Source organism: Carassius gibelio, chromosome A11 (genome assembly GCF_023724105.1).
Source record: "Carassius gibelio isolate Cgi1373 ecotype wild population from Czech Republic chromosome A11, carGib1.2-hapl.c, whole genome shotgun sequence".
Lineage (NCBI taxonomy): Eukaryota > Metazoa > Chordata > Actinopteri > Cypriniformes > Cyprinidae > Carassius > Carassius gibelio.
In genome coordinates this window covers 3,408,294-3,432,283 of record NC_068381.1, presented here as the reverse complement: position 1 = coordinate 3,432,283, position 23,990 = coordinate 3,408,294, and the positions used below count along the sequence as shown (strand labels likewise).

The 23,990-nt window shown below is 37.3% G+C and overlaps 1 protein-coding gene across 5 annotated transcripts in view; it reads left to right on the top strand.

The window, feature by feature from the left end:
• LOC128022043 (voltage-gated potassium channel subunit beta-2) overlaps nucleotides 1-23,990 on the top strand; it is a 96,574-nt gene that overhangs the window by 51,082 nt on the left and 21,502 nt on the right. The window contains exon 1 of one of the 5 annotated variants that reach the window (XM_052609247.1): nucleotides 10,989-11,779. The exons of the other annotated variants lie outside the window; for them this stretch is intronic. Coding sequence (XP_052465207.1) covers nucleotides 11,571-11,779 — 209 coding nt within the window. The 5' untranslated portion in view covers nucleotides 10,989-11,570. Of the gene's footprint in view, nucleotides 1-10,988; nucleotides 11,780-23,990 lie in introns of those variants that run through there. 5 annotated transcript variants of the gene reach the window in all.

Genomic DNA, 23,990 nt, shown 5'->3' with positions numbered 1-23,990 from the left:
GTGTTTGTGTGTGTGTGTATATATGTGTGTGTATATATGTGTGTGTATATATATATATATATATATATATATATATATATATATATATATATATATATTAGGGGTGTAACGATACGCGTATTCGTATTGAACCGTTCGGTACGACGCTTTCGGTTCGGTACGCGGTACGCATTATGTATACCGAACGGTTCGTTGGAGTAATTAATTATATTTGGAAAAAAAAAAAAAAAGAGAGAGATAGAAATATAATGATATGCGTTCAACAAGGTAGCCCAATAACCCAAACAACGTAACAGGCAACGCCCCTGACACTCCCGAAGAAGAAAAAAACACCATCTTATATGTTTATGTTAGGCTACTCAGCAGGCGCTCGCTCACTCAGTACGCGCTGAAGGCTCGTTGCAAAATAGCCAATGCGTTTAACAGACTAGAAATGAGAAGATCCCCCAATAACCAACAGGTCTGGTGTTTGGGTGCACTTTGGATTCCCTTTAAGCTATAATGGTGATGGCAAGAGAGTGGTGGATAAAAAAACAACGGTATGTCGCATCTGCAACATGACAGGGTACACCAGCGGGAATACAAAAAAAAAAAAAAAAAAAAAAAAACCCCAGCGGGAATATCTGGGATATATGCGTCAGTACTATCTGGGAAAAGACGAAAAAAAGGAGAAACATGCACGCAGCAAACTATCCCTGCAGCATTTAGACACTATTGCTTACAGGGAATCCAACCCAAACACCAGACCTGTTGGTTATTTTAGGATCTTATATTTCTGGTCTGTTAAATGCATTAGACATTTTGCAACGAGCCTTCAGCGCGTGCTGAGTGAGCGAGCGCCTTAGGGGCCGTTCACATATCGCTCCTAAAAACGCGTGGAAAACGCTAAGCACGTCTTTCTCCTCCTTTCCAAAGCGCTCGGGCAGAAGCGCTCATGAGGCGTCTGTCTTTGCTAAGCAACAATGACGTGCTCTCTCCATGAGACGCGGAAATTTCAGCGAAGGATAAATGGATTTGCAGCTCTAAAAATCGCTTGCAGTAGCTCTGCTACTAAATTTATTTCAAAATTGCAATCCATATACAACTATGATCAGCTGTTCCTTCATCTTGGCTGAGCTCTCAACGTTGTTACGGGAAAGGATGAAGCTGATTGGTTAGTTCTTGTCACATGACCCGCGGTGCGCTTGCGGCATTCTGAAAAGTTGAGATGTTTTTACATTTTGCTGTATCTAAAACGTATCGAACCGAACCGAACCGAACCGTGACATCAGTGTATCGTATCGAACCGAACCGTGAATTTTGTGAACCGTTACACCCCTAATATATATATATATATATATATATATATATATATATATATCTATCTCATCATCATCATTTATTATTTTTTCGTTGTTTTATATAGTTGTAGTTTATTCAGTTTTACTTCTTTTTATACTTGAAACATCACTTAAAATATTAAATATTTTTTATTTTTTAAATATTTTTTTTTTATTTTTTTTATTTTAAAATAGTTTTTTAAATATTTCATTTTATTTAATTCAGTTAACTTTTTTTCCAGATAATGAAAATGTTTTTTATGGTTTTTGTTTTAGTTTTTGTTGACTTGAACCATGTGAGCAATACTACCATGCTTCTTGGTTCAGTTTGCACATTACACAGTTTACTGCCTTTCAGTATGTTGTTTTAAAATAGCATGCAAAATTATTACAACAATAACATTTGAAATGGCATAACCAGTTGTGTGCACTTTTTACATTGCATGTTAACTGCAGCAGGCGCAGTTCATTTATCATCTCATAAGTAACATTTTTAAATAAATTTTTTTGAGAAAAAGTATGGAGGTCTGGTTATATGAGTAAAGAAAAAAGATCCCAGCTGATGTTACTTTGATTCTTCATCATTAACTTGAGTGTATTGCATTAAACTGGATACAGTATCCCTTTCTTAGTTGAACAGAAATGTAAAAATAGGTCATCCAGGGATTCTGTGCACAGTACGTGTTGCATCCTGTAAAAATATGAGTATTGTAAAACTTGTTATCATCGAATGTGGTCTAAATGACTGTCATGACTGTCCTCTGTATAACATGCCTGCCTGTAACATCGAAATGAATTGCTTGAGTTTGAGTGTCAACTGGTTATTTTTAGGAAGCCTTAGATGATATATATATGGTTATCTGAGCTTATGACAGTAACAGATGCATGTTCAGGAATCAGGTGTTTCCTGGTGAAGCAGAAGCGTGGAAGTGAATCAGAAGTGACAGTTGTCATGTTACTGTGTCCTGGTCTGATCTGAGCTGCAGTCTGTCCCGACTGATGTGAGTTTGTGAAGGGAGGTGGGCTGTGTAATAGAAACGCTTTCAGTTTAGGAAAGCAACTACAATCTTTAGAATCAGTGCCGTTTATTTCATGCAACTAAGAAGTGAAACGACAGCTGTATTTATGTCAAAAGGTTTTCATTATTGCTGTATATGATTGTTGGGCTTAAGGTAGACCAGCACAAAGGATGTTTCGGAACAGTCCTGATTAAATTGAGTTTAAGTGATGTTTGCATGGAACAAACTCTCCACTTACAGGAATTAGATTTGCATGTCAGTATAAGGTGAAAATATCTCTGTGATGTTTTTATTCTGTAGTTGTCTTCCAACTATATAATCCTATTGTCAGTCTAGTCTTCTGTTTGTCTATCACAGTAAACTCAATGCACGTATAATGTATTTAGTTTAAATTAATGAATGATTTTTTTTTTTAAATATACAATTTTTAGTTTAAACATACATTTATTTAGTATCTTTCATCATTTATACAGGCTTATAAATATTAGATGATATAATTTTTATTAGCAAAAATATATGCAAATTATGCTTATAATGTGTACATTCACTTTTCCTGGAAAATGTTTACAAATGATCTTTGAATTGTTCTAACTGAGAACACTATAAATATGTATTTATTTATTTAGACACAACACATTAACACTACCGTGGTGATATTCTATGTTGACGTTGGCTGAATTCACATCAACTCTGTTCGATACAGAACAGAAATCCAAATGTTTAGTTTTGCAAGGCATATGTGCTGCATCTGCGAGTCTGATCTGTCAGCTGGCCTGAAACTCTGAAACAGACTGGCTGCTGCTCTTTTATTGTTGAGCTCTGGTCTTTCTCAGCACAGATAAGCTGTTCTAATGTGTTTTCTCCATCACAGGATGTGTAGCACAGCTGTGCATGCAGCAGCTGTTAGTTAAGCATGATTAGCATGATTTGCATAATGGTTGACAGGAGTCAGCGTGTGTGTTTGTTAGTGTGTTTTGATATGTGGTATTGCTTGCCAACTCCAGGTCTCTCTGGAGAATCAAGTGTTTTTGGGATATTGAAATACTTGATCAGGCAATACTTCAGCGTCTCACCAAAGCATCCAGTTACTCACAGGTTCAACCAAATGACAAACGGATCCTTGATTTCAACATGCACGTCTATTTTCTTAATGGGCTGTGTGATATTTTTCTTAGTTTTGCTCAGCTGTTTCTGTTTGGCCTTAATCGGAAAGCAATTTGTTTTCTGCTATGCAGAGATTCCCAGGAGACTGTTTAGCTGGCCACGATGAGGAAAAACCTCCATTGTTATAGGTGGATGATTTAATGTCTTCCACAGAAGCAGGAGTTATATTGTTACCTCTACTAGACCTCTACCTTAAACCTCTACCTTATATTGTAGCTACTACTAAATATTGTAGAAACATATTTTTCTGTAAAGTTTTTTAACGATTCGTATTGTAAAAAGCGGTATATAAATAAACTTGAATTGAATTGAACCTCTCTCATCTAAACAACAATGGTTCAAAGGGCCAAATGCGAGCAGCATCAGCACTGAAACGTGTTACTTGCCCGGTAACTTTTTATGAAAGGTGGTGAGAATTTGAGATTGCTTAGTACTATCATACACTTTGAAATGGCTGTGATGTAATTATATAAATCTAGGCTTAGGCTGATGCACGACATGTCTGCTGTAACAGTACTGTTTTCAGTATCGATTCACTGTAAATGCTAGCTGCGTTTGATTTCATTCATTTGCATTAAGGAACACAACGTTCATTTATTATTTATCGTTTAGATGTTGTTAACAAAGAAAAGTTTCAGTGTCACATTATCCTTCTGAAATCATTCTAATGTACTGATTTGCTGCTCGAGAAACATTTAATATTTATTATTATCAATGTTAAAAAATAGTCGGTGCTGTTCATTGAACTTTCTATTTATCAAAGATTCCTGAAATATCAAATGTATCGCCATTTCTACACAAAATAGGAAGCAGCACGACAGCTCTTCAAAATTATCTTTTTTTTGTTTGTTTGTTTGTTTGTTTTGTAAATGCAGACTGCATTGCTAGGTGGTTGATTTTATACTTCTGTGGCAATGCAACTGATTGAAATGCCTGGATTCAGTAATTAAGTGGTGGTTTATTATTTTGGTCATGCTGCTCACAAGTGGCATATTGCAAAATAATTATTTTCTTAATCGTATTAATGTCTTGTTTTCCAGTTAACATTTCTCAACATACTTAAAACATTAAACCTTTACTAGTGTTATTTTCAGAGACTTCTAAAAGATTTATGCTCAAATGGATGAAATAATTTCTATTTTTCCTACAAACTTTTCTTATATTTCTCTGAAAATAATTAAGATTTTTTTCCCCCCCTTCTCGATAAGTGTCTCTTATTTCAAGGATGTTAAAATATTCTGCAAAACACGTTTACCTTGCTGCATGACCAAACGGTTGTGTTTCAGAGGACTGGCCTTTTCACACTAGCCTGACTACGTCAGACCTCCTACTTCCGCTCAATTTCATTTCGCTTCTGTACTCAGTCTGATACAGCATCAGAGCTTTCTGTTTGCCACCGGTCTGGAAACAGCCGGGCCAATCAACGAACAGAGGGCGGGCTGAGAGCCGTGACGTAGATGCTAAGCCCCGAGTTTTACATTGTAGGTTAGAGAAATCGAAAACCGAAACGACCGCAGAAATGGGAAACGAGACATGGGATGCAATTCGCTCTGTTATGGAGAACATTCAACTCTTTTTCAAACTGAAGCCAGAACAAGAAGAGTGTTTAACAACAGGTTTACAGTGGAAGATCAATCATAGATTTGAGTTCGATGCATGATGTCTGTGCTTCGATGCAGCTGTACAGGGCGCATAACATACGTCATAACTAAACGTATCTGATTGGCTTACGGGTAACCAATGATTTTAAACTTCAGAAAAGTGCCCCCTAGCGAGAGAGAAAACACTTCTCTATTATGCCATTCCAGACTCTGTCTACGAAGCAAAGTGAAGTAGCAGAGTGCGGTATTTCCAGGCTATTTTCACACACCCAGATTAAGAATAACCAGAGAATCTGGAGCTTGGACTCTGTGTGCATGAAAACTTCAGTTGCCATAGAGATTGCACATCCGCCTTCTCAAATTCTCAAGGACTGTGACCAGTCATTGTGGGAAGAAGACTTATAGGTTTCTAAATCAGTGAAACAGCACTATACATCAGTTCCATCTTGTATTGATCAAGCTCTCTGCGTCATTTCAGTGGCAGGTTTTGTCTTGCACGTCACACGCTTTCATTGATCACCCTCTATCACATTTTACCAAATCATGAACCAACATCAGCCAACCTGATGAATCGATGTGCACACTGATGCATGATGGTTATTAATCGTTTGTTACTTGGCAACTAGAACCCACACAAACAGGTCAAAATACAAGTCCTTAAAGCGAACCGCTTCTCCGATGGCTCTGCTCATGTGACAGTGGTGTGGGTTTCACCGTGATACTGTATGTGCAGATACACAATGTGTAAACCAGGCCCCTGGACTTGTTCAGCTTGATATGCTATGGCATGACCGATCCCAGCATTGGTTTTCCCATGTGTGTATCCCACATGTAAGCCACTTGTTAAATCGTCAAGCACCGTAAACTGTAAAATGGTTTATTGAGGTTAAAAAATCTAATAGTTTCGTCCACAAGTTTGGTGACTTTGCAGTTTGATTGTTAAAAGAGTTGACATAGAAAAAGCCTCGCTCAACTTGACAAGTTCTGCATCGTCCTGGGTTGTGTACAGGTGACAGATTTGGAGTCTGAGTTTGAACAAGTGTGGCATGTCAACCTACTACACTGAGTAAATCACCCTCTGGGCGACTAAATTATGTCTTTAATTAGCCATTGGCTAATAAATACTTAGATTTTACTCGCTAGTGTGTGTTCAAGGCTATTATAAGTTTAGTACCGATATATTTTCACTCGCTGAACACCAATCGCTTCAGAGTTTCACTCACCATCAAGCGATCTGTACTTTTTCAATTCATCTTAATGCATGTGCAGCGTACCTGTATTTGACGCACCGTAAACTCTAGTGTGAAGACACACGACTCACTGTCGCTTTGCTGAGAGCGCTGTTTTTCACAAAGAAAGAGAACAACAGTCCTACCACGCTGAATCGACACGCTACGTGTAAACCATATTCTTTGTTGTGTTTTCCTGTAAAAATAATGGAGATCATTTGGAATTATTTAGCGTTTAAAAACAAGCAGAAGATATGCAGATTTCTCTGGTAGTAAATAGTGATTAATTATCATAATATCCTAATATAATGCTTGTTTAACTGATTAAGAAGCTATGATTTAAGAACTTTTGCCATTTTACAAAGATGAGCCGTTTTGGTGAAATTGTGTGTGTGTGTGTGTGTGTGTGTGTGTGTGTGTGTGTGTGTAAAATAGTATAAAAGTCTTGCAACTAAAATAAAAAATGTCTAGCCAATGGCAATTTTTATCGCCAAGGTCTGCGTAGAGGGTTGCATGTGAGCCTCACATAGGGTTTCCACAGTTCCTTAAAAAGTCAGAGAGTTAGCAGGTCTTGGTCAGATATACTTCATTATTTTATTTCTGTATAATTGTGCACCATCAGCTCTTTAACTAGTCCTGTATCCGCTCCCAACTACCACTAAATTTCCTTAGTCTGCCAATATTGTTTTCCAGCTTCCCCATGTCGTTCCATTACACAGCTAATCGGTTGCTGCAATGTCCCTCCTGTCTTTACCACATCACATACTTTGCTGATACTGAAATAATTGGTCAACTGAGCCACATTTACGAAGGTTTGTGATGCGTGAAGTCTTCACCACACATTATAGGGTTAAGAGTGCTATCATGAATTGAAGGTAATAGTTTGGCTAACATATTCCCCGTGTGCATCTAACAGAAGGCAGGCAGGTGAACTATAACGATTTAGCAGTTGCATTGTAATGTGCTTCAGCCTCCCCTGGCTTTGACACGTATTCAGACAGATCAAGTTGCATAATGAATATTTTACACATGCCTGCACTGCATGCATGTATGAAAGATCCAGCCTTGCACTGGTCAAAATGTTTTTTGTTTTTTACCTGCACCAAGCACTAGCCAATATGGTGGCATCCGCTGCAAGCTGTGCAAATAAACCTCCTGTTCTTGCTTTCAATCTTCTATAGTTTCAATTTAGTGAGCTCCACTGACATATCAAGAAGTGTACATATGAAACATAGTGCAACAGTGAGCACTCATTTTAAGAGATTTGATTCTATAGGTATTTTTGCTATTCATTTTCTACATAGGCATGCAAATAGATTTTTTTATAAAATAGGGATGCTCCCTTTGGTTAATTTTCCTGACTGACAACCGCTGTTTGTTTTTCCGAACATTAACCGTTAACTGATGAAATCAGAATAATAAATCCGTATTAAACAAAAAATAGGTCTGTAATACATAAAAAATACAAACAAATATTTTTCACTGGTTTGTTTTAAAGTGCAAACAGCAGCATACAAAGCAACAGAGCAACAACAAAACCTGGACTCACAAATCCTCAAAATATCACGCATCTGCAGTGCTTATGAGAACAGAGAAACACCAAATAAAATTATTTAAAAAAAAGAATAAAATAAATAGACCTAGGCTAAATATATATCACTTAAATAATTAACAAATTAGTATGACAAAATTAAAACCTTTTAAATGTTAGACCAGTGGTAAATAACACCATCATGCCATTACAAAAATCCCATCAGTCTGCATTTCAGAACTTTTTAACAACTGGTCATATGTTTATATTCACAGCTGGATTTTTTTGTTTGTTTTGTATCGGTTTTTTGCAGCATTGAGCAGTATAGTGAATCATAGACGTATCTGTTGATTTCATGAACACAGCGGCCAATCAGAGGAGTTTAAGTTACAATCCCCTCAACACTGAACACACTGGTGTTCTGTTCATGAGTTCTACACTAGGGATGTCAAATTTCGATTATTCCATGATCGATCGTCGTTTAAATTAACGATCAATTAATCGATTAATCGTTAACCATAATACTGCAAAATGCGTCTATTGCAGGCACGCAGTCAGCGGTATGACAGGATGTGCAAAAGCCACACACACACACAAAACGCTTTCTCACTTGAATTAAAGAGGTTTTAGTCTGAATAAAATGCTAGTAGCAGGATTATAAAATGAATAGATGCGATTATGATCATTTGATAAAATGAAGAGAGCGCGCCATACTTTTGAGGTCATTTTACTTTGTTGACAGTTTTCAATCCCGCACGGAGAACGCTGAACGAGCATCTTTAAATGGTTTTGTGGTGCTCGTTGTTGTATTTTAAAGCACAATTGCAATGTTTTCAACTGACATTATTGTATAAAATTATCCGAAATGTGGAGCGCGTGTGACTGCGCTGCACATTAAGTGAACTACATCGGCGCTGCTGCACCAAAACACAGTTGCTCACATTAATTTGATCCTGCTGGATTCTGTCCTAGAAAATGTCAGATTTTTAAAAATCCGGCATACAGCGCATTAGATCGTGACAGTGCATGCGTGCAGACGAGGATGAGCGAGCGCGGCTTTGGCTAGATTTATTTGGAGGTTATTGCTCATGTCTCATTCGGCACAAATCGAAATGTTTCCATATTCGCAATGTATTTGAATGTTAAACTATTATTTATAATGTAAACTAGGCTTGTACTTAACACGCATTCGCATATAGACGGAAAAGATGATCCTCTTCATATGAGCAAAAACTTCCTTGGCATAACAGCAGAGTGGACCGGTATACTACGGTCTATTTAAACTGAATGCTCCAGGAATGTGTCGGTCACAGCGCCTATTAATCGCTGTTTTGAATCCAGCAATTATTTATTTAGAAACGATAAGATCTGATTATGACAAGTGTGGTATAAAAGCTTTGTTTATTAGAGGAATAATAGGTTAACTGGAAAATGTTAGATCGCGACCATGCTTTTGGACCCCATAGTCTTCATTTACGCGGCTTTGTTCTGGTTTGCCGGTTGGTCACGAATTTCCACAAATTCAGTATATTTAGGCATTGTTTCTTTTCCTAAATCTTCATAGTCTAACCCTCTAATTTCCCAGGTTTATTTTATTATCTTTCGCTTTTAATAACTGTTTTCGCATCTCTTACTGTGGTAAACATGGGAAGGGAAATTAAAGATTTCATGAATTAAGAATACGTTCGATTTATTAATTTGTTCCCTTATTTCACTTAAATCATGGGTTATTTAGGGAACAAAATTACTGAAACATGGACAATTGCCACATTAATAATTCGTAGGAATGAATTAACAAGTTGTAGGAATGAATAGACTACCTGTCCTGTCACTGTGTCCCGCAGCCCTGCAAAGCGCACGATATAAAACAGTTATCTGATGAAATGATTAGTAACTACATTTCTATTGCATTTAATGTTGAAGAACTTTTATGTTGTTTCTATTTTAATGTACTTTAAAGTTTAAATCACATTAAAAGCTTAATTTGTACATTGTGAGTGAATGATGATGCTTTTATATATCGTCACCGTCACTCACAGCCGCTCGCACGTGTTGAGTGCGCATGAGCCGCACGCAGCCCAACATTGAATCGGTTAACCGACCATCGATAGCCTAAATCGATTGCATCTCTTATCGACAATTAATCGATCATCGATTAATCGTTGACATCCCTATTCTACACGTTCACTTATTCTCTCATTACGACAAAGAAAGTGAAGACATGATCTAAATAGGAGATTAATTGTGCAGTGTAAAGCTTCTTTTTTATGAAAGTATGATTTTTTTTTTTTTTTGTGAAAGTACCATTAACTACAGTAAGATGAGTGACAGCTTTCATAAGAAATGGATCTCATAGTAATGCGTTCTTGAAAGTTGTTTTTTTTTTTTTTTGAAATGAATACTATCATTTAGTAAGAATTCATTAAAACTATTTATATTGTTATTTAAATTTTTTATGCTGTACTTTTAATCTTTATATACAGCAAAGAATCCTGAAAACAAATGTATCTGGGTTTCCAAAAATATATAAAATGTGAATCTGCACAACTGTTTTCAACACTGATAATGATAGAGAAATATTTCTGGAGCAGCAAATCCGTATTTTAGAATGATTTGTGAAGGATCATGTGACACTGAAGACTGGAGGAATGAAGCTGAAAATGTAGCTTTGCATTACAGCAATAAATTTAACTTTAAAATACATTCAAATACAAAACAGCTTGTGGAAATTGTAAACAGATGCAACCTTTATTGAGCGTAAGTGACTTCTTACAAAAAACACACACACAACAATCTTACCGACCCCAAACCTTTAAACAGTAGTTTACATTATTGCTAAACGTGTGGAGAAAATGAATGGGATTTTAACTTCAGAAGTAAACCTTCTATCGCAAAGCATTTGCAGATTAGCCTTGTGCAATGAAAATAGTGCTAAACAGGAATATAAAGTGGAGCATTAGTACAAATATTAAAGACATATCAGTGAGAGCAAACCCTCCCACACTCCCTCTCTCTCTTTCTCAACCACATTCTGTGTTTCTGTGCTCCTCCCACCCTCTCGTACTCGTTCACTCACGCTCGGTCTCTGTGTGTCTTGCGCTATGAATGCTCTTGTAAGTTTAATCTCCATTGAGGAGGAGGAGGAGGAGCGCCAGTGCATGTGAGGTATCTCAGTAGCTGACAGATACAGTGCTCACAGGAGGAGACACGAGAAGACATCTTATCCATTGCATCACTTTCTTACTTTATGTTTGAATTCTGTTTTGTGTGCTGGCACTCCCAAGTGTTCTGAAGCACTGAGCTGAGGTTACAAAGAAACCAGCTTGTTTGTTTGGATATGAAAAAACTAAACGCTGAACCTGAAAAAGTAAAGTAAGACCTTTCTATGGACATTTACTCTTACGTGAGACTATATGTGAGATGGGAGCCGTGCAGGTGGTCTGATGAAATGGAAGCAATGAAATGAGATTCACAGGCATCACTGAAGACTGCTTTATAAGCTCTTTGCCGGTCTAGTTGAGAGAGCCAAGCTTCCCTCCTGATATTCTCCGGCTGAACCAAGCAGGAGTCCAGCACAGTCCAGTAGGACCGAGGAATTTTAAAGTTTGCTCTCCGGAGGATCAGGACCTTACTGGCTTCTTTTTGTTTCTTGGAGACACTCTGTCACTGAACTTCCTCTGTGATAACCAGGCATCCTCTGAGACAGGATGCAGGTGTCGTTTGTTTGCACAGACCACCGGTCCATGAGCCGTAGCACGGATGACAGACTCAATCGACAGAACGCTAACAGTCCGAGCACTGGTACCCGAAGCAAGTTCAAAGCTGTGGCCATGGTGGCCAGGAGCCTTGGGCAGCTCTCCGTCCAGAGCGTCCCTTCTTCAAGTGACCAGAGCATCAGAACTGGCATGAAGTATCGGTAGGAAGGCACATATTGAAATAAAAGGTTATTTTGTGACTGTAAAGCCTTTAGGATAAGATCCAGTAATGTGAAATATTTTACTTGCAGTAAAGTGAATGATTATGTGTAATACAATTAGTTATTTCTTGTATAAAATTAAAGAACAACTATTTTTGACCTTAACAGAAGATGAATACCCTGCCAGGTTAAGTAGCGTAATAATCAGCATATATATGCTGGTGCATTGATATATTTCTACTCTTTCAACAAAGTGCTTTGATTGCATATGATTATATCAGCCCGTCAATTTGACTATTACTCGTCAAATCATTCTGCAGATTGCAGCTTTAACTGTTGAGGAATAATGACTACTCTTTTTCTCAATCTTTTTAACCCAACTGAGCCTCTGGCAAACTAGATTCATATTCCTGCATTGCTGCTATCTGCTTTTCCATAAGAAATCCTAGAGCTTTTTATGTGGACTTACTGTTATTATGCACAACTGCTGACACATTCGTCTCAGAATCATTCTCTTAGTAGTTCATAATATGTAATAGTATTATATAATTTCATTATGTAATTTGATGCTGCTTTCTTTTAACAAATCCATTAAGATTAAATCCATTAATTCTTCTGTTTCATGAAATGCAATGCAAATTGAAATAAAACAACATTTTCTGCATCCATTAACAACAAATCTGAAAGTTATGTAAATTTAGATAATGACTGCTAGAAACATTACCAGATTGCTTTTAGCTGTCGTGTTTATATATATATATATATATATATATATATATATATATATATATATATATATATATATATATATATATATATATATATACACACACACACACACACACACACACACACACACACACACACACACACACACACACACACACACACACACACACACACACACACATATATATATATATATATATATATAAAATTAAGTTATATAAAAAAAAAAGTGTTTTTTTTTTTTTTTTTTTTTTTTTACATTTAATTTTTGAATTGAAATAAGTGGTTACCATAAGCTGTTTCTCAAAGGTGTCTTTGTTTCTATTCGTCAGAAAAAAATATCATACAGGTGTGGAATTATATTTAAACGTTCCAAAAAGCAATTTGTCAAAAGACTCGGCAGTATTTGTAACTTTGTGCCCAGTTTATTAGACAACCAAGTCAGGGAACAAGCTAGAGAAGTGAAGAAGTGCAGAGAAGAGATAGAAGTAATGACATAAGAGTGAGTAAATTTGCCATAAATAAAATTTTGGGGTGAACTATGCCTTTAAATCAATCAATCAATCACCTTTATTTATATAGTGCTTTAAACAAAATACATTGCGCCAAAGCACTGAACAACATTCATTTGGAAAACAGTGTCTCAATAATGCAAAATGATAGTTAAAGGCAGTTCATCATTGAATTTAGTTATGTCATCTCTGTTCAGTTGAAATAGTGTCTGTTTTAATTTGCAATCAAGTCAATGATATCGCTGTAGATGAAGTGACCCCAACTAAGCAAGCCAGAGGCGACAGCGGCAAGGAACCGAAACTCCATCGGTGATAGAATGGAGAAAAAAACCTTGGGAGAAACCAGGCTCAGTTGGGGGGCCAGTTCTCCTCTGACCAGACGAAACCAGTAGTTCAATTCCAGACTGCAGCAAAGTCAGATTGTGCAGAAGAATCATCTGTTTCCTGTGGTCTTGTCCTGGTGCTCCTCTGAGACAAGGTCTTTACAGGGGATCTGTATCTGGGCTCTAGTTGTCCTGGTCTCCGCTGTCTTTCAGGGATGTAGAGGTCCTTTCTAGGTGCTGATCCACCATCTGGTCTGGATACGTACTGGATCCGGGTGACTGCAGTGACCCTCTGATCTGGATACAGACTGGATCTGGTGGCCACGGTGACCTCGGAACAAGAGAGAAACAGACAAATATTAGCGTAGATGCCATTCTTCTAATGATGTAGAAAGTACGGTGTTATGTGAAGTGTTCCGGTTCCAGTTTACCTAATTAATGCAGCCTAAAAATCCTTTAACGGATTTGGATATTAAAAGCATATTAGTATGTTATGTGTATGCCAGGTTAAAGAGATGGGTCTTTAATCTAGATTTAAACTGCAAGAGTGTGTCTGCCTCCCGAACAATGTTAGGTAGGTTATTCCAGAGTTTAGGCGCCAAATAGGAAAAGGATCTGCCGCCCGCAGTTGATTTTGATATTCTAGGTATTATCAAATTGCCTGAGTTTTGAGAACGTAGCGGACGTAGAGGAGTATAATGTAAAAGGAGCTCATTCAAATACTGAGGTGCTAAACCATTCAGGGCTTTATAAGTAATAAGCAATATTTTAAAATCTATACGATGTTTGATAGGGAGCCAGTGCAGTGTGGACAGGACCGGGCTAATATGGTCATACTTCCTGGTTCTAGTAAGAACTCTTGCTGCTGCATTTTGGACTAGCTGTAGTTTGTTTACCAAGCGTGCAGAACAACCACCCAATAAAGCATTACAATAGTCTAACCTTGAAGTCATAAATGCATGGATTAACATTTCTGCATTTGACATTGAGAGCATAGGCCGTAATTTAGATATATTTTTGAGATGGAAAAATGCAGTTTTACAAATGCTAGAAACGTGGCTTTCTAAGGAAAGATTGCGATCAAGTATCACACCTAGGTTCCTAACTGATGACGAAGAATTGACAGAGCAACCATCAAGTCTTAGACAGTGTTCTAGGTTATTACAAGTAGAGTTTTTAGGCCCTATGATTAACACCTCTGTTTTTTCTGAATTTAGCAGTAAGAAATTACTCGTCATCCAATTTTTTATATCGACTATGCATTCCATTAGTTTTTCAAATTGGTGTGTTTCACCGGGCTGCGAGGAAATATAGAGCTGCGTATCATCAGCATAACAGTGAAAGCTAACACCATGTTTCCTGATGATATCTCCCAAGGGTAACATATAAAGCGTGAAGAGTAGCGGCCCTAGAACTGAGCCTTGAGGTACTCCATACTGCACTTGTGATCGATATGATACATCTTCATTCACTGCTACGAACTGATGGCGGTCATATAAGTACGATTTAAACCATGCTAATGCACTTCCACTGATGCCAACAAAGTGTTCAAGTCTATGCAAAAGAATGTTGTGGTCAATTGTGTCAAACGCAGCACTAAGATCCAATAAAACTAATAGAGAGATACACCCACGATCAGATGATAAGAGCAGATCATTTGTAACTCTAAGGAGAGCAGTTTCAGTACTATGATATGGTCTAAATCCTGACTGGAAATCCTCACATATACCATTTTTCTCTAAGAAGGAATATAATTGTGAGGATACCACCTTTTCTAGTATCTTGGACAGAAAAGGGAGATTCGAGATTGGTCTATAATTAACTAGTTCTCTGGGGTCAAGTTGTGGCTTTTTTATGAGAGGCTTAATAACAGCCAGTTTGAAGGTTTTGGGGACATATCCTAATGACAATGAGGAATTAATAATAGTCAGAAGAGGACCTATGACTTCTGGAAGCACCTCTTTTAAGAGCTTAGATGGTATAGGGTCTAACATACATGTTGTAAGTTTAGATGATTTAACAAGTTTATACAATTCTTCCTCTCCTATAGTAGAGAATGAGTGGAACTGTTCCTCAGGGGGTCTATAGTGCACTGTCTGATGTGAAACTGTAGCTGACGGCTGAATGGTTGCAATTTTATCTCTAATAGTATCGATTTTAGAAGTAAAGTAGTTCATAAAGTCATTACTGCTGTGGTGTTGGGAAATGTCAACACTTGTTGAGGCTTTATTTTTCGTTAATTTAGCCACTGTATTGAATAAATACCTGGGGTTATGTTTGTTTTCTTCTAAAAGAGAAGAAAAGTAATCAGATCTAGCAGTTTTTAATGCTTTTCTGTAGGATATGCTACTTTCCCGCCAAGCAATACGAAATACCTCTAGTTTTGTTTTCCTCCAGCTGCGCTCCATTTTTCGGGCTGCTCTCTTTAGGGTGCGAGTATGCTCATTATACCATGGTGTCAAACTGTTTTCCTTAACCTTTCTTAAGCGTAAAGGAGCAACTGTATTTAAAGTGCTAGAAAAGAGAGAGTCCATAGTTTCTGTTACATCATCAAGTTGTTCTGAGGTTTTGGATATGCTAAGGAATTCGGATACATCAGGAAGATAACTTAAAAAGCAGTCTTTTGTGGTAGAAGTGATGGTTCTTCGATACTTGTAACAAGAAGTAGAATTTACAATTTTGGCTATATGAAGTTTACACAGAACTAAATAATGATCTGAGATATCATCACTTGGCTGAATAATTTCAACACTATCAACATCAATTCCATGTGACAGTATTAAATCTAGAGTATGATTTCGACAATGAGTAGGTCCTGAAACGTGTTGTCTAACACCAATAGAGTTCAGAATGTCTATAAATGCTGATCCCAATGCATCTTTTTCATTATCGACATGGATATTAAAATCACCAACTATTAAGACTTTATCTGCAGCCAGAACTAACTCGGATGTAAAATCACCAAACTCTTTAATAAAGTCTGTATGGTGCCCTGGTGGCCTGTATACAGTAGCCAGTACAAACATAACAGGGGATTTATCATTAACATTGGTTTCTCTGGATAATGTTATATGAAGCACCATTACTTCAAACGAGTTATACTTGAAGCCTGCCCTCTGAGAAATCCTGAAAACGTTATTATAAATTGAAGCAACTCCTCCCCCTTTGCCTTTTAGACGCGGCTCGTGTTTATAACAATAATCTTGGGGGGTGGACTCATTTAAAATAATGTAATCATCAGGTTTTAGCCAGGTTTCTGTCAAACAGAGCACATCTATATTATGATCAGTTATCATATTATTTACAAAAAGTGTTTTCGTAGAAATTGATCTGATATTCAATAAGCCAATCTTTATCATTTGTTTATCCATATTGCATTTGTTTTTTATTTGTTGAACCTCAATTAAATTGTTAACCTTAACTTGGTTTGGACGTTTTTTGTATTTTCTAGTTCGGGGAACAGACACAGTCTCTATAGTGTAAATAAAAGCATATCTTGTGTACCCTTGTTCTATTGTTCTAAATTCTTAAAGGCAAGCAGTATTTGATACCAGCACCTTCTGTTGTCTTAAGCTTGAGTTCGTAGAGTGACCCCCCCCCCCCCCATGCCAGTAGTCAGAGATCCTCCAGCCCCCCCCCCCCCCCCCATATTGATTGCAAGGTCAGCATCTGATCTTCTGCTAGAGGATGTGTGACGGATAAACTAGAGCATCGCTTTGAGCCGATCTTCACTAATGATGCTCTGCCCGGCTGGACACTGCTGGGAATGTGTGCTTATATACATATGGAGAGTACATGTATATGTGATGAAAGCCTGTTAGCAGTGTCTTCTAGTTTCTTTGAGGGTTTGTTTGTATCTGTTTGAGAGCTGTGCTCAAATACCCAGAGGAAGAAACAGCCTGGGACGCACTGCTCTCTTGTCAGGGTGAGTTTCACTGATGTGCCATATTAAGTCCCTAGAACTGTTGGTAGCAGAAGTGGGCTTTTGAATCTGAAACGTAAGTTTTTCTTAAAAAATGTTTTTAAGTTACATCACAGACAACTTTAATGCAATATAATGAACATGCTATGAAGAGAAAACAAGCTTCTTGCTCCTACACTCTTAAAAATAACGTTTTTTTTTTTAATGGCATTAGTGGTTTGATCCACACAACCTTTCCGTTTCAATGTTCTTTTTTGAGTTCTGTTTTGATTAAAGCTGCAGTCCGTATCTTTTTTGTTTAAAAATGATCCAAAATCAATATTTGAGCAAGTACTCGATTCACAATGCTTGTAAACTTGTAAAAAAGTTTTCTAATTTGAGTGGTACGGGTAACTTTTCGTGGGAACTTTGAGCATGCTGCTGCGTCATTACGTCACATCTGTAAACATAAAGAAGTTGTCCTAGCTAGTATGCTATATCACACATGAGGATGCTGTAGGTGACGGATCGTTTCTAGCCTTTTCTCACAGCAGCTGGAATAAATGGTCTGGAATGACTGGAGATTCACCCATAGTCAAAACCAAAATTAGAATAGTATGACAATTAGAGATTAAACTGTACAGAACTTTAAATCTACAGGTAATGCTAATACACACAAAAATACATGCAACTCTAGTTCTTCATTCATGCCTCAGGGAATAAAGATTTAAGGCAACAATCGGTGCTTCTCAAAGGAAGACTGCATCCTACGAAGGCTGCATATCTCGGCTGCCACGTCATCAAACGTTGCTGAAGGCTGTTTTGCATCCTTCATTCAGCTGAATTTCAAGGATGCATGGGACATATCCTCCGCAACCTTTAATCACCCACAATCCTTTGTATCCGTTCCATTTCATGAAAATAAACCGAGGAAAAACAAGTCAGTACTGAGCTTGCTTGAATTTATTATGAAATGTAAGACAAAAATAATGTTTTCGGACATGAAAGGATAGATGTTATACTTTGTTTTGGTGTAAATTACTTAAATTAATAAATGCTAAACTGCCAATAATGTAAGCCACAGGGAAACTAGACAACTGTTTCATTGGACTGCATTAATACAAAGCAAAACAATATAAAGATTTTTCCAAAAATAAGTTTTATTAGTGTGTTGACGTTGAGGAAGCCTCTGAAGAACTGAACTAGGAAGGACGCAGCCTTCTCTTTGAGAAGCACCCTATTTCTTGTCTCTGTCTCCACCTCTTCTATGAGGTAAAATCCTCTCGATGCCCGAAATGGTTCTTCTGTGACATTTGTGCGAAACCCCGCTTTTTGGAGCCTTTACTTCGAAAGGTATAGAACTACAGGTGAAGGATGTTCATGCCACATGTTCCCATTCCTGGCAAAATAAATGTGTGTTTCAGTATGATTAGATTTTACTCTGTACTCTCTAAGGTATAAAAGTCCTTCCAGTTCTGTTTTCGGGGATTCACTCTGGCAGACCGGCACCTTTGTCTCACCTAGTGTAATTTTCTTTAGTCCGTTCCAATCACAATCCCATTCTTCCTCGATGAATTGAAGCAGACAGGACCATTGTAAAGAGAGAAGACTGGAGGGGGGTGTTCAATTAACCAGCATCTTTCCCAGTCCAGCTCGTGCAGTATTACTCTGCTCGCTCTACACAGTAGCACAGACAGACAAGAATTGGGAAATCTGCCATATCATAGATTGAAGTCGCTTGACATCAATGCCTTATCTCACCCTCACTCTCTGTGGAGATGCTTCAGTTTAGCTGTGCAGACAAATTAAATGACTCCGGTCAAGATTCAATTAATGATTTGAGTAAAACAGGAGATCCTATTAAGCTAGGCGATGCAAAATTGGCTGCAAATCTCCTTATTTAAGTCTGTAAATGCAAATAGAGAACAAAGTCAATGTGAATTGTGTTTGCAAGTAAAACAGTATATACAACGCAGCCGTGGTGACATCATCTGAAAAAAGAGGTTAAGCAAAGCTTATCTTGATTAAATATTGCAAAAACAATATATTTTATCCTTGGAATAACGTCAGCAGATGATTCATGCTTTTTTCTAAAGACTACAAGTCTCTGTTAGATTTATAAAAATAGATTTTAGCAGACTGACTGCAGGTTGATTTCAAAGATTTCAGTGATTTTAAAAAATTAAAGGTTTTTGGTTAGCACAACATAATGGATATGCATTTACAAGAACATATTTTATTTTAAAAGGTCTCTCTGGAAACATTCTCCAGTGTTTGTAAAATGACTTGTATATCTAATATTCACCAAATGCATTTGCAAAACATTAATTGGAAGTTCTGAACTTGAAGTGTTGAGATATAAGTCAGCACAGTAAGTGTTAAAGTGTTAAGGCGTTAAAGAGTAGGCGTGTTGAGAGATTTTATTGCACTTCTGGATCTCACTATAACTGATACCACCTTCAGTTCAGACTCACTCCCACCTGAAATAAAGCTTGATTAATGTTTGGGAGTAACAAACAGCAGCCATTGCTTCTACAGAGCCACATAATAGCACTATAAACGCTCCGTCTCACATGTGCATTTCTATTTAAGGCTTGAGGAGAGAGTAGGTGTAATCCTTCACTCTGATAAGGTGTTTTTTTTTTCAGTTTCTATACTGAGGATGGATGGATGGATGGATGTTCAGCTCTCTGTGCAGTTATTATAGTTTTTAATTAAGGCTTGCATGTTTGTGCTTTAAGAACGTGTAGATTCTCGCTGATAGCAGAATGCTTTCATTGATCTCCATGCTAATTTGTGTTATGTTGATGGGGTGGACTGTATCTGTTTTCATAGAAATGGTTTGAAACCTTTAGTTGTTTTCTTTTTGTAAAGCAATACTCCCATTCAGAGAGAAAAATCTGAATCATTTGAAATATCCATTCATTAGATTATAGAGCAAAATTGGCTCTAATTACTTTTTTTAATGCACATTTCTGGTCTTATAGAGCAAAATTCATTAGTGCACATAATTCTAAAGAAAAATGTTTGTTTACATAATCTTTCATCAAAACAGAAGTAGCTCTGCCTGAAATGATGATGTCACCAAGTTTCAGCCAGAGGGCTTCAGCAGGGTTGCAGACAAATATGAATCAATACTTCATAATGCAGAAGTAAAATGGCCTGCAAACAGTTTCATATTGGCTTTAAATTACCTGTCTTGGGCATTTTGAGTGACTGAGATTAACTGCTAGAAATTAGACACTACATATTAGTATTATTATTATTATTATTATTATTATTATTATTATTATTTTAGTTAATACTCTCATTCAGCAACAATGGATTAAATTGATCAAAATTAAGTTTCATTTTAAAGTTCATCAAAGAATTCCACAAAAAAGTAAAGCAGTGAAATTTTATTGAGTAAATTATTTCTGAAGGATCATGTGACATTGAAGACTGGAGTAATGATGCTGAAAATTCAACTTTGTATCACAGGAATAAATTACACTTTAAAATATATTCGCATAGAAAAACTTGAAATTGTAGCAATATTTCACAATATTACTGTTTCTTGTATTTTGATAAATGCAGCCTTGGTAAGCAGAAGTTTTATGTCATTAGTGAGCAGCATGGCTACGACATATAAAAGATTTGTTAATATCATTTTTAATCAAATGGTCATGTCCAGTCTGTTTATACTGTAGAGCATTGTGTAGGACTATGTGAACGACAGTCGATCCAGTTCTGCAGGTCTCCGGAGCTTTCTGTAAAATTGTGCACGTGCAGATTCTGTGTGGGCCGCTTCATAACCCTGATAATGGTGTGTGTGGATGCTGTGTTGGTGGAGAAGAGGGAAAGATGTGGGATTTTGTGATGGAACTTCTTTCTGACTAGAGCTGAAGCTGTTCTCAGGTAGAGCTACTGCTTTCAGAACCGGGTGTAGGAGGCTTTCTCACAGTCTGAATTGCTCTTACATAAACATTTCAGAGAACAAATCGGCACGAGGCAGCCTTCAGAGTATTGTGTGTGTATGAAGAACTGTGTACATGTAATTCCATGCAAATTCCTTGAATAATGTGGCTCATGGTTTTTCCATGACCTTTAAGCCCTTTCCTGCCATTAATTACTCATAACTGCAAGTTTTGTGCACTACTTCAGTGATGCTCTCATTTCCTTTGAGGGCCAGTTGGTTCATTTTTGGACATGTGAAATGCATTTGCCTTTAAGGAAGAGTTCGCCTAAAAATCAACATTTTTTCATAATTTATTCACCCTTAGGCATCATAAAAGTTGGCAATATGACTTCTGCACTATATTTCAAGTCTTGAAGCCATGCAATGGAGCAGTTGAAGCCATGCTGATACTGAAGTCATTTTAAGTTTCAAACTTCAGCTATCAAGACATTTTGCACCACGTTTTCACCAAAAAGATGCTGCTCGAGCCGTTTGTTAATAACCAAATAACTATTTGGCATCATTTACATGCAGTTCTAGAGGATCTGCCATTTAGAAATACATGAGAGTGAGTAAATGATGTGAGAATTGACTTCGGGTTTTATTTTTGGTTGTTTTTTTTTTTTGTTTTTTTTTTTTAACTCTTCCTTTTATACTGACAAATGTGTTTGGACACATCATGTTCTACTTTTGAAAGTGAGCTGTCCTAATCTTTTGAGTTCAGAAACTCACTGAGGCTGGTGGAGATCAACAGAGACTGACTTCATCTGCGCTCTGAAAAGTTGAACTTCCTCTGCTTTGTAAACAAACCTGACCGGCCCGTGCTCTCTGCATATCGTTAACCCGGCTAAAAGACGCAGGTGACATTTACTGACCTCTGGCTTGATCTCTGGTGACTCCTGCCAAACCCAATCTCCAGAGCTGCACCTGGGTCCAGTTGTGACTGGGCCACTGTCCATTATGCAGTATTCAGCTCCAGCCCATGAAATATTCAACACAACAGAACGCTGACAACAAGGAAACAGTAACACTCTAGAGCAGTCAAGAGTCTACTGGCCCTGAAAACATTAGATTCTTTCGATTTGATCATACCTTCAGTCCAACGCAGTGGTTTTCACAGGATAGGTTTATTATTTGAGCATCCTTGGCACAGTTACACAGCTTCAGTCATACATTTATCACTGTAGAGTTCCAGTTTAATCTGTACTAATCATGTTCTGTTTGATGTCACTAACATCAAACCATGAAAGGAGCCCTCTCTTGATCTACAGATCTCAGATCTTATTCACTGTACATATTATCGATGAGTGAATCATAAACAGCCTTGGAATTCATCTGTGCATATTGTTTGTTTCCTACTGGGTGGTAATTGCTGCTTATAATGAATACCAAGACTCATTTTTGGCAGCCAGAGCTTAGATAAGAAGTCTTTGGCACATGCCTGTTTTCACATTTAACAAAACTCAATCACACCAACCAGTCTAATGCTTTATTGAATGGCTATCATGCAAAAATGCATTGATTTTTGAGTCGTGGGCCGAAACTTCTCACCATATTTGAATTATCTTCCCTAAAAAATGTGAACACTGCAGTTCTGCTATAAAGACGTTTATCAGCGCATCTCAACTCCACAGAGCAACATTGACTCAAGAAATGAGAATGATTGTTTTTTCAATTCTGTATGATGATTGTAGCTGATCACGACTCATGATCACGACTCATGTTTGAGATAGTTTGGCTGACTGTGCTATACAGCGTCAAAAGGCTTGCCTTTGAAAATAATACACACGTGGTATTTACATTGAATCAACTGAACCATGATGCATCTGTCCAACATTGAACAGTTTATCTCACCGCAAAGTCTAATTAAAAAGACATTTTTGACTTTAACCTGACCATTGGTGATTAATGCTCTTTACCTATTAGCTCCATGTTAATTGCAAAACTAGATTTGAGCAGATACTTATTCATCTTCCCCTAGTGATTCATGCCTTTCAGTTAAAGACATTAAGACTTCCTGGTGTCTACAGGAAACAGCACAGCTCTCCAGTGAGTTATTAGCCAAACATTTCTGTGTTTAATCTTTTCAACTTTTGTCCTGAGGTGCCTGAAGAAATCACCAGCCATATTAAAGTTCCCAGCAAATGCTGCTATGAATACGATCTGTCCTTTCTTCAGGTTACTTTTTGGATCCAAAGCAACGTGTGGCTCGCTGTGACCCACTGTGGTCCGTCTTTCATTGCATTCTGCCACCGGACGCCCACATGTTTCTAAACCAACATAGACACCCCACATAAACACACACAAAACCCCACACACAATTCTAGAAACACACACATACGTGATTGCCTACACACACAAACAGCATGTTATATCACCCCTAATCCCAGTTACACACTTCTTTATTCATGTACATGCTCGTGTACAGACAGCACAAACTAGGACAGAGTGACAGCATATGTATTCAGTTGCACCAATATCTGCCATTTATTGCCAAGCAGATTCAAAATATTTCAGTAATTTTCAGTATTTTTTATCAATATTAAAGGCCAACCAAATGTTTCAGTGTAAACAATCAGCCCACATTTTGTTGATTGAATTGCTAAACATTTTGTACTTATACGCATCAAAATTGTAACTTACAGCCTAGGTTACAACAGGCTAGGTTACAAAGTTTGAAAATAGATTTAAGTTTAATAAGAACAGTGTATTTACAAAGTTCACAGGACTTTTAAAAAACACACAATAAAACCAGGAAAACTCAGTCTGTTAAAAGCATATTGCGCTATACCCTAAAACAGTCCAAGAA